The sequence below is a fragment of the Indicator indicator genome, chromosome 8 (genome assembly GCF_027791375.1).
Source record: "Indicator indicator isolate 239-I01 chromosome 8, UM_Iind_1.1, whole genome shotgun sequence".
NCBI lineage: Eukaryota > Metazoa > Chordata > Aves > Piciformes > Indicatoridae > Indicator > Indicator indicator.
This window is the reverse complement of record NC_072017.1, coordinates 36,970,972-36,982,992: the sequence shown is the minus strand read 5'-3', so window position 1 is coordinate 36,982,992 and position 12,021 is coordinate 36,970,972. Positions and strand designations below refer to the sequence as shown.

Here is a 12,021-nt window from a genome sequence, read left to right as displayed (position 1 = left end):
GAATTCTCATTACCTTTAGCAATAAATATCTCCCTGTGTGTCAAGCAATGGGTGAGCAACGTCTTCTGCATCAGTCAAACTGGAAGCAATTCTGAACTCTTCAGTTATCCTTAGGTTGTGTGCACTGGTTTTGTGTGGGAGCTCTTACTCAAACCTGTGAGTACATGTTGGAGTTTGGTATAACCTGAGAAGGATAAATCCTTTTACTTGGACTTGATGATGCCTCTGTACTTCCTTCCAAAATTAGGACAAGCTTGACTTCCTAGATCTCATCTTTAGGTCTCATCTACCGAATGTGGGGTTTCCCACACACACACTTTTTTTCCCCTTCAACCTGCTGCTTTGAAAAGTAAAATTTGTTTGCTGTAAAAACATCAATAAATAAAAGAATACAGGTAGTGCCAACATAACAATGGTCTGGTACCACCCTTCATTCTGAAGACAAATATATGGATTTTTTTGACAGATCTGGTTATTATGGTCTGAGTTCCTCTCCCAGTTTCAAGCACTTGATGACTGAATCTATCTTCTACCTAACAGTATAGTATTTAGAAGATTAAGAGAAAATTATAGAGGCATAACCTAATGTAAGCACATTGCATGTTGAATATTCCTCTGTTTTTTAAGTCCTTGGTTAGTGTGAGGCAGTATGATTTAGCCATCATCTCTGATTCATACCAACTAAAAGCCTGAGCCAGTTTTTTCCAGTGCCTCATAAATATGCATCATTACAGTGTGAATTATTTCTTCTACAGCTAAAAATGCATCTCAGAGAACAAAACCACTGCTCATATTTTAGGCTTTTGATAGGTCAATCCCTTTTTCTCTTTGAGCAAGGACAGCCTTTTCACACTTTTGGAATGTTCTTTGTTAGAAAGTAGAACTGAAGGAAATCTTGCTTTTGCTGTCTGTGTGAACAATATACATAATCTTCACATTTTTATGTCTTTAATAAATTAATGATATCATAGTTGCATGTATGATTCAAGCCCAAACACTGGAAAAATCACACAGAATCACAAAATATTAGGGGTTGGAAGAGACCTTGGAAGATCATCTAGTCCAACGCCTCTGCCAGAGCAGGATCACCCAGAGTAGGTCACACAGGAAGGCATCCAGGTGGATTTTGAAGGTCTCCAGAGAAAGAGACTACACAACCTCTCTGGACAGCTCTTTCCAGTGTTTTGTCACCCTCAAGGTGAAAAAGGTTTTCCTTATATTCACAAAATGCAATAGTAAAATTTGAAGAGTATTTTCCATCTGTTGTGTCTGATTTGAAATATACATCAATTTAAATTGAAGATTTGTGGTGTTCCTAACTGTTAAATGAAGATACTTCCTGTTGTCTATTAAAGCTGAAGTACATAGCAGAGTCTTTCCCTAGTGTGAAGATGGCATACTGGCTGCCACCCTCTAAGGTGTGTGACTGATTTAAATGACTTTTTTTGACACATGACAAGACATACAGTGGAACACATGCAACAGAAATCTGATTTCCTCTATGAAGAAATTCTCCTATTTAGCAATATAAAAATTATGGATCTGCCACAGACCTCTGGTGCTGCTGTGCATATAGAGGACAAATTATTAATTTATTTAAAAGAAATTAGGCATATTGAAGCAGTTTCTCCAAGAGCACAGCAATGATCTGACCATAGTCTGTTGGTACTAATTATTGCTGGATTGCTATAATGTAGGATTTCAGGGTGCAAAGATTAGGATAGCCATTGCTGGCAGGTGAATGCCACCAAGGTTGTGCTTAGTGTTTTGGAAAACGTCTTGGAAAACCTGTTAATAGTGATGTTGTTGTTCACACATGGTCACTGCTTTGGTAGCCACTTCAATGATGCAGAAGATTTGAGAGGTTTAACTGAAAGAATTTGGGAGAGGGGGCAGAAATAATTTGTTGCAGCCTCGTTATTGATTCGCCATCTTATATTACTCGTATTTCAGTTAAAATACCAAGTGTTGAATTCTAAAGCTGTTACCTGTCTGAAGCTGGTTGTGTGTGTGTGGGGGGGGTCAGAGGATTTTTTTCTCATTGTGTTTTTGTTTTGTTTTGTTTTCTTGCCAGTTTCTTACAGTAAGTAAGAAAGAAAAACCTTTTGAGCAGCTAACAGGTAGTGCTTGAGAAGATTAAAGTCAGAGAAGTAACTGACTTAGTATTTGGAAATATAATCCCTCCAGTTTTAATTTTCAGAATTCCCTTTGTAGACATTCAACAGCATTAACTTTTTTGACACATGAATAAAAAAAAATCCTTTTCTGTTCATAATAAAAATTAGATATTTTTGGAAGAATAAAATAATTCCAAATATTTTAATGTAAATTAAAATGAGACCCAGCTGATTATCTAGCATTTGACTCTTCCTCCTTATCGGTAGTTAAATGGAGGGAGGTTAGGAAAACAATATATTGGCAAACTTTTGCTTATTGATCACTATCATTAATCTTTATTAAATCAGCTCACTCCATTGAGTTTATTTTTCTTTTGGTGTTTTATATTTTTAATATCAACAGATGTTCAAAACAAACTGCTTTTTAAATAAACTGAAATACATTTCATTCAGCATAGGCATTTCTGATACTGCTCTAGAGGGATTTTTTACCCCAGGCAAGAAGGTTCAGAATGGTTGTGTCATATGTTGTGTAGTTTGTGCAAGCTGTAAAAATCTCTGGACTTGTAAGCTGACATTGTGTTTAGTATAACTTTATTCACTGCTCCTTCTGCTGCAATGAGTCTACACCAAATCCTCCAGTTACTGCATAGTTATAAAACTATAGACAGATGGAAAATCAGTATTTATAGCAAAATGCACAGGGTTTTGATAGCTGGGAAGTTTTGGAGCAACAGATGATGTTAGCAGTTAAGATTTAAAGAAAGCAGCTTGCTCAGGCACACATGAAGGCTTGCATACTTCCTGAAGTAGTAGGTTATCTAGTGATGACCTTAAATGTCAGCGTTAGCATGGAACCATCTGTGATTAACTGTATAAGATGGATTGGCTTGTATTGCTGAAAAAAGAATGCATAGATAAATATATAGAAATAATTTCCTCAAATGGTCCCCAAAACCCAGCAGAAGTTTGCAAAATGTAAGCTCTTATCTCACAGTTTTTAGGAGGTTTGCAAATGCCACCACCTAGACAGAGCCTCAAGTAAAGCAGAAATAAAAAAAAAAAAAAAACAACTTTTATTGAGAGGGAGAAATAATTCACATCTGTAGCTCTTAAATACTGCTGGCCTGATGAGCCAAAGGTCAGGAGCAGTGGTAAAATTTCATTAATACTGGCATACATCCAGAGCAACTTTTCTAGCTTCAGTGTCATAGTTACTTTGGAAAAGTAATAATAATGCTAAACACTTTTCTGGTGACTGACACCTCTAAATCTAGTAATCTCAGAACAGAGGCTTAGAAGGGATCAAAACTTGATGTCAGAAGATGGAAACAGACTGGAACACCTTCTTTACCATCACTAAACACAGCTACTAAATTGCCAAATTGCTGCTCTCTGGAAATATGATTTGATAGACAAACCTAATTCCTTCATAAAATTCATAGCTTGAAGTTACTTTTAGGATTTTCTGTGGTTTTGATGCCTTTTGCTGGTCTCTAGCTGAAGTTTTTTAGTTTCAAAGTTGTGTTCTTCTCTCAAACACAAAGTAGTTAGTAATATTTGTGTGCGTGTGCACTCATAGAGTGTTGCTAGAATTTAATTAAATAATGGCATGGGAATATTTTATTGCTCTATGCTGAAAGATGTGTTATTACCTGCTGAAGAGCCTTATAAGTTTTCACTTCATATCCTTTTTCGTGATCAGCCTAAATTGCTTCACGGCTGTGCTGTGAGCTTGGGGATCGCCCAGGAAACTTATGCTGAGGATACAGCAGGGGTATGTGCATGCACAGGGACTTTAACAAGTTTCAGTGCTAGCTGGAGGAGTCAAAAAACCCCAGAACAACAACAAAACACTACAAAACAACAAAAAACTACAAAACAAAACCCACCCACCCAACCAAAACACATCAAAAACCCCACAACCCAGAAAAATATGTAGAAAACTGACTATGTGTTGTGACATGCCCCTATCTGTTTAAGAAGTTTCCATAGATACTTCTTGTAGAGGCTGGAGTGTTTCAGGAGGAAGTTGCAAGGTTCTACACACTGAAGTGACATTTTTGTTAATTTTCAGCATATAATAACAAAATATTCTTGTCTTGTTAAATATGCTGTTGATTATGAATATTCTATGCCATTCTTCTTCTGTATCTATGCCATGTCTTCTTCTTCTTCTTCAGGTCTCTTAAACTTGTGTTGCATTATCACAGTATCACAGAATGTTAGGGGCTGGAAGGGACCTCAAAAGATTATCCAGTCCAACCCCTCTGCCAGAGCAGGATCCCCTGTACCAGATCACAGGAACACATCCAGGCAGGTCTTGAATATCTCCAGAGAGGGAGACTCTGCAACCCCCCTGGGCAGCCTGTTCCAGTGTTCCATCACCCTCACAGTGAAAAAATTTTTCCTCATGTTTAGATGGAACTTCCACCCATTGCCCCTTGTCCTGTCATTGGGCATCACCAAGCAGAGCCTGGCTCCATCCTCTTGGCACTCACTGTTTGCATATATATAAACATGAATCAGGTCACCCCTCAGACTTCTCCTCTCCAGATTAGAGACCCAGCTCCCTCAGTCTCTCCTCCCTTAATCATTATGTCACTACTGTAATTATTAGAACAGAGCAAAAAAAGGGGATTGGAGTGAGTTTTATAATATTCTGATAGGAGTAAACCTCTCAACTTTCAAGGCAAGAGCTACTCCTATTTTTTTTCCCATTTTTTTTTAAACCAACATCCTTCTATTTCCCTAGCAAATAAATGCATTACAGTTGTATCACAAATGTTGCTTTTAAGTGCCTTGGTCTTTGAAGCCAGATTGCTGCAAGTATATAATGCAAAAGTAAGATTTGGCATTCATATGCCTTTAAAAAGCCATAGGATGGTAGTTAAAATTTGTAAAATCTTATTGTTCTTTAAAATAGGACAGGTGCTTAACTATTTGCCCCAAACTACCTGTGCACCTAATATCTATTACAAATGGTGAGGTACTTGTGATCCTTGTGCAGAAATTCCACCCATGTGCTTGCCTCTTTTTAGCAGCTTCGAGAGTCCCACCTGTGTCTCTTTCTTCAGAGCAGCAGCATTTTAGGACTCTGAGTCACCACCACATCTGCTGCCTATCCAAGCCATACAAGGAGCTGTGCAAGTGTGCTTTCATTTTCAGGAACAATATGTCAGGGTCACTAAGAAGAGAGCAGGAATGTCTTCCTGATGTCTGCAGTTTAGAAAGGAGAGTACAGGAATGAGGGACAAAATGGTTCTATTTTTTCTTTAGGAGTGGCAGCAGGCACTGACTATATTATGTAAATGTTAGTGGAGAAAGGACAGTGAGCAGTAAAGGTTGCCTTAGCAAAAAGCACACAGGAACTAAACCCCTGTATTACAGCTAGCAGATATAAACTGGGAGCAAAGCACCTTAGTGTCTAACAACACATACACTGCTGTTAGTGTTTGGGGCATGATGGACCAGGCGATGATTTCTTCACCTCTTGGATGTTTTCAGATAGAGGCTGAACGCATTTTCTAGAGGATTTGCTGTTACAAATCAAAACTAATCTTTGGGCTTAATACAGAAATAACTGAATGAAATTTACTGTCCTGTGATAAGTTTGGTTTAAGAAGATGGTTTAAGGAATGGTGCAACAATTCTAAGGAATAAAAAGACTGCGCTGAGAGAGAAGGAACAATTTCTTCTCTGGGGTTTGTAGTGGAAAGCACAAGAATTGATGGGCTTCAGTGCACCAAGTTAGACATAAAGAAAAATGTTCCACTTGTCAGAACGGTGAAATACTGATGAAAAAATGCCTGTGGAAGCTGCAGTAATAATTTAGATGTGGTTAACTTTCCTTGAGAGAGAAGGATGAACTGGATAACCTCTAAAGTTTCTCCCAGCCTTTTTTCTGAGAGCCTATTGTGCGTAATGTAGCTGTCAATTTTATCTTGAACTTCCTAAATCTTATTCTACTTATCTTTTGCTCCTGCTCAGCCAAAGTCTAGAGACTTCATACAATGCATCTGTTTAATGCTCTCACATCCGAGCACAAACGATATTCAACCTATAATTTCAAGAATAAAAGTTACAACCCACCATCTTCTTTTTAGGTCCTCCAGGGAAAAGAGGTAAGCGGGGCAGAAGAGGAGAGACTGGTAAGTTTTCTATTTCTTGTGGTCCTTTGTTATTTGATGTCTCTGTTTTCATAAGAATGCATACCCAAGCATGCCTTCACTTTTAGTTGTGTTAATTATGTGCTCTGAAAGAGTGTTTAAAACTTCTCTGGTAAAAAGTTGTGACCCTTGGCATGTACCTGGTGGCCTTCCAGATAGTTTTGTAGTCTTAAGCATCATTAATTTTTAGGGACACTTTATAATGTTTGACGTGGTACCATTGGTAACACATTGGTAATTGTCAAACCTTTCTGGTATCTTCTCACATTTATGCAAGTTAGAATAACTCTATGTAAGTCAGTAGTTGCAGTACTCTGACAGGGTTGCATCAGGTCCCGGTGGTTTGAGGCGAACAGTTTCATAAGGAAATAAAGAAGGGCATAAAATTCCTTATGTTAAGAATGTCAGTACTCAGAGAAATAATGTGATAAGTAGACTACTCTGTAAGAGAAACTGTTGTTTGCTAGAAATGAGTAGCAATTAAGTTCTTAAAGAAATAAGAAAAACTTTTGTTGGTTTGCTACCCTTTCCCATGGAGGTTACTGTTGAGAGTGGAGCTTGAAATTTCAGTTGAGACAATGTTGTGAGATGCTGAGCACATCTTCCAGCTGACCTTCACAGAAACGGTTGATTACCTTGCAGGGCTGAGTTTTTCATAAAGATGAACTTTCTGGAAACAGTGCAGAAGAAAATGAGCATTTCTATTCTCCTTGTCTCAACTAATCTGCCAGTTAGGAAAATCTTCCAATCAACTTAATCTCTGTAAATCTTCTGTAGCCTTTCTTATCTCTGTAAATGATCATTTATCTGGATCTTTAAAACTATTTTTATGTCTTTCTGCATCACAAAACTGAAACCAAGCCCTGCCAGAGGTTAATACAAATCACCTTGGTGTTTCCATCCAAGCTTGGCTAGCTACTTCAGAGAAAAATGCTATGGTACAGAAGGAAATTCTGTGGTTGAAGATTGCCTTACAAAAGGATGCTTGTTGAGTCATTTTACACCTCAAATAAACACATATTAAATTATTAATAAAGTAAATTGATCTCTTATTTAAAAACAGACCTATACCTTAACATGCTGCTTAAGAATGTTTACCAGGATAATGAAATTACCTTAGTTGCTGGACAATAAAATTGCTTTGTTAAAACCTAAAGACTGTCAATATTAAAAGCAATCTCAAAGTACAGCTGCTGCTGTTTTATACTCCTTTTGCACTTCACTTTATTCAGAAATTAAAGGCATAAAAGCTTAATGAAATGCCATTGATTGGGGAGCTGCAGCTGCTCAACTTAATAAGACCAAAATAGTAGATTTGATTTGTGGCCCTTGGATAATGTTTCCAAGAACTTCTATACAAAAGTCTTTGAGTCTAAATAATTGAAAAAATGTGCAAATATCACTTCACAAAGTGAGTCATTTTAATGGGGAGCCTTTTATATGTGTGCCTTGAGAAAGGAAGGTGATGAAAAGAAAGTTCAGAACTGTCAGGTGGCCACTGAAACCTCCCCTCATAGGCAAAGGTGCAAGGCTGGAAGATGCTGGTCTTGAGGAGATGCCAAGGGTACTTAGTGCAATTTCATAGCCAAGCTGTGATCAAATGCCACCACGTGGCTAATTGGAGCTGGTGATGTGGTTACATATGCTTCAGTGGAGTCTGACAAAATGAACTTTAGTCCATGGCTGGTATTTTTTGACCTGCATGAAACTGCATGGAAATGGATGGAGAAGCAAATTGCATAAGATTGCATGACTATAATTGAAGAGTTGGTAAGGTAAGTGCATGCATTTAGGCATTAAACACATTTACAAGTTGCACCACCAAACCTAAAGAGTACTTGAGTGGGAAAATGTGTCCAGTGTATTAGCAGTGTTGCTCACTTGCAGCCCTGAGGCCTTGTGCTTGCTTGGCTTTGTACATGTGTGTCTTTAATAACTTCATAAGTTTACGTATTCTTTTTTTCTCTCTTTTTTTTTTTTTACCCTCTTTTCTTCTCCCCTGCCCCACAGGACCTCCTGTAAGTACAGTGACACATTGTTGGTTCTTCCAAAATCAGGGAGAAATCTGTTAGATCCTGTTAAGCTATCACCATGATAAAATGATCATGGATGATCAGGAGGGAATCTTGATATTTATCCTTATACAGTGTAATCACTCACTAATTATCTTGGAGCTGAATAATTTAACCAGAAAGTTCCTTAAGGAAGAGATAAATCTCTGAAACAATAAAACTTTGTATTCAGCACTCCAGATAGCAGTTTGGATCACAATTCCATGTAAGTACATTATGTTCATTTTGCTTATGATTCAAGAACAGATATTTTACTGCAGTGTAAAAATGTGTGATCTTTAAGTGTTGACTCGGTCACTCTGTGTCTGGCTGGGTGGTAACTTCCTCTGTTTGCTTGAATTTTGTTTGCTTTGTTCTGTATTCCTGACTTGAACAGGACTAAACACAAGTATCTCAAACTTTTGTATTTGTCATGCCGTTCATGTGCACCATATTGTGTAAAAGAGCAGCCACTGAAACAGTATTTCTCTTACAATATTTGCAGATACCTTTTTTTTAACATTTAAAAAGCATTTAATACAATATTTCCACAATATTTTCAGAACCAGATTATCTGTCTCTTCAATGCTACACACATGTATGTGAATAGTGAATTAATATATTAAATTAATGCTGTGACCTAGTAATTTTGTTGTTAGCTGTGTAGCCTGAGCAGTTTTACTACTTATCCTTGATAGATTTTGACCATTTGCTCAGCGGTTCCTAGTGGCAAATTCTTTTAACCAGGCATCATTTAATATTTTCATTTAACAATGAGAAGCCAGGCTTAATGCATAATGGTGCTGTTTATTTGAAAGGAAGACTGGCTTCCCCAATTTCTTTTGCAGTCTTCCCATGAAGCACTGAGAGCAACCATAAATCACCATACAAGCGATTTTCCTGTAGCAAGGCAACATGGCAAGAGTTCACTATGTGCCTCATTATGAAAGTCTTTGACTTCAGCTCCCCACTGTTTTAGTACAGGTCCATTAAAAAGTCTCAGTTGTGGCAGTATTAACTCAATCCTGAAATAGCTCCCCAAACTGAATCATTTTAAGAAGCATCTGACTTAAAATTCTAAGTTTCGTATTTGAAACTTAGAGACAGTAAAGGTTTCAGTTACTAAGAGGCAAATAAAAATGTACTTTTTGTTCCTAATTCCCTTTTTTAGTTCCATAGACACAGTCTGGCTAGGGGCAAGTGTTGGAAACTTACTGTTTTCACCTGAGAGACTGTGGTAATCATCTTCTTTTAAATAGCAAATGTTTGTGTATCTCGCTCAGCCCTGCTTGGAATCATGTTATGTTTTCAAAGGGTGCTGCAGTGTGCTGTTTATTTTCCCTGTATATGGCTACTGAGTGCCACATGTAATAACAGTCAAAGGCTGAGGCTTTCAAAATTTTTTTTTTTATGGTTTGCTATAGCATTCCCAAATTTCCTTTTTGACACCTATGTTCTAGTGGTAGCCTACATATCAAAAACTTTATTGCCTAACCATTAAGTATTTTTTGCTTTTAACCACAAATTGCCCTTTAGTCTACATGGATAATTCTCTTCACAACAAAAGGAATTTCAGTGAGCATCAAAAGTAGCCAGCAGCCTTTTAATTAGAGGACTAATTAAAGCATAATTTGCATTGCCATGGGCTCTTCTTCACCGTGTAGTCCCAAATTCATGTTTATCGGTTTGTTAGTATCGTCACATATCCAGAATCAATCGATATGCAAATTCTAGTTTGTTAGTAACGTGCTCTGCATGTTTGTTACATTGTATGTCATGACTGTGTTGTTAATGTGTGTCATACCATTTCATCTCATTCAACCAGGGTCTACCAGGGAGAAATGGCTATCCGGTAACTCATCCTATATTTATCATAGTATATATACAATAGAACTCTAAAATCGTGTTGTTGTGTTTTGGATTTCCTTTCTTAATGTCAAAAAGACTTTCCTCCAGCACCCCCCCTCCCCTCACTCCTGCTCTGTCTCTCAGATGCCTATAAAATGTAGGACTTTCCTGTAAAACCAAAGCAAAACACTTTTGAGAAGTTTTTGGAAAGAGCCCGTGTGTATTACAATGCATAAATGCAATGCACTGATTGACATTATACATATTTTGCATATTTTGTGTTGAGTCTCTGTATTCTTGCATACAAAATTAATTCTTTACTCTGACTTAAAAGCATTCTTTAGTGAGATACTGCATCTCAGTTTTCTATATTAGAAAGCTCTACAGTTGTCATACGGAATCTCTAAGTTCCTTCTTTTAATTCTATCCTGTTTCTCTTTGCTACTTCATTAAATGCATTTTGAGCAAAGTAAAATGCTATTACAGGGGTCCTTGCAGTTGGCTGCACTGCCTATCACAGAGTAATTTTCTGATAATGAATGTAATTCATTTTTCTGCCAAGTTCTATTCATCTCTTTTAGGTTTATTGCCTGAAAAAAAAAATATATGAAATAATGCATCTTCCTAAAACCTATTAGTAGTATATTTCTGTCAAGTAGTCAGGCAAGCTCACTGCAGTGACTCATTTAAGGGAAGTAGTATATGCCTGCTATCATGTGTGCATTAGAAGCTCAAGTTACAAAATGTGTACGTGGGTGCATTTCAGTGACAATCCATATGAACAACATAGTGACTGCTAAGGTAGGGTAATGATCTCAGCTTACTTTATAGTCTAGTCTCTTCCATCCTGACTTGTCTGTGTATTTCAGATGAGGGATGACTAATTGTTCAATGAGCTGTAAAAATGTTTCTATTAGTAGATATAAAATGCATACCTTGAACACACAGAGGAAAATTTTGTAGGATCTCTGAATGGTTTGGTCTAGAAAGGACTTTCAAGATCATGTAGTCTGACCCCCTGCCACTAATCACAGCTTGCTCAAAGACCTATCCAAACTGACCTTGGTCACCTCCAAGAATGGGACGTCCATAATTTCTCTGGGCAACTTGTTCCAGTGCCTCATCACTCTCATTGTAAAAAATTTCTTCCTGATATCTGATCTAAACCTATCTTCCTTTAGTTTAAAATTCTTGCCCCTTGTGCTGTTACCACCAGCCCTGATAAAAAAAAAAAATTCTCCACCTTTCTTGTAAGCCTCCTGTATATCTTGGAAACCCCTAATAATGTCTCCCTGGAGCCTTTTCTTCTTCTTGAGACTGAACAAGCCCAACTCACCCAGCCTGCCATCGTAGGACAGGTGCTCCAGCCCTCTGATCATTTTTGTGGCTGCTCCAACAGGTCCATGTCCTTCTTTTGCTGAGGACTCCAGAGTTGGACACACTATGCCATGTAAGGTCTCCCCAGAGTGGAGTAGTGTGACAGAACCACCTCCCTTGACCTGCTGCCCATGTTGCTTTTTATCAACCCAGTTGTCTGCTTTTCTCTGGGCATCTTCTGTAGTTGAAGACTTTCTGAGAAATGTTACTGGTGAAACATCATCTACCAGTGAAACATCATCTAATGTCTGTCTTTACTATTACAAGTAGTTGGAAATCATCTGGTGAGGAATTGGTCATCAGCATCAAGAAACTTGCTTGGCTATACTGAAACCATTATCAGTTTTCAGAGTTCACATTCTGATTTCACTTAGAGTGCTTAATATGTGTAGCTGAGCTCCTCCACAAGTGTGTGGAGGAGAAGATGGAGTAAAAAGCCTTCTAAACCCCCTTTTATTA

At 37.7% G+C, this 12,021-nt stretch overlaps 1 protein-coding gene across 1 annotated transcript in view; it reads left to right on the top strand.

Moving 5' to 3' along the window:
• The window catches only part of COL25A1 (collagen type XXV alpha 1 chain), a 323,498-nt gene that overhangs the window by 165,766 nt on the left and 145,711 nt on the right, over positions 1 to 12,021 (top strand). Inside the window, exons 3-5 of the mRNA XM_054383078.1 lie at positions 6,224 to 6,268; positions 8,297 to 8,304; positions 10,163 to 10,189. Of these exons, the coding sequence (XP_054239053.1) occupies positions 6,224 to 6,268; positions 8,297 to 8,304; positions 10,163 to 10,189 (80 nt within the window). The remainder of the gene's footprint in view (positions 1 to 6,223; positions 6,269 to 8,296; positions 8,305 to 10,162; positions 10,190 to 12,021) is intronic.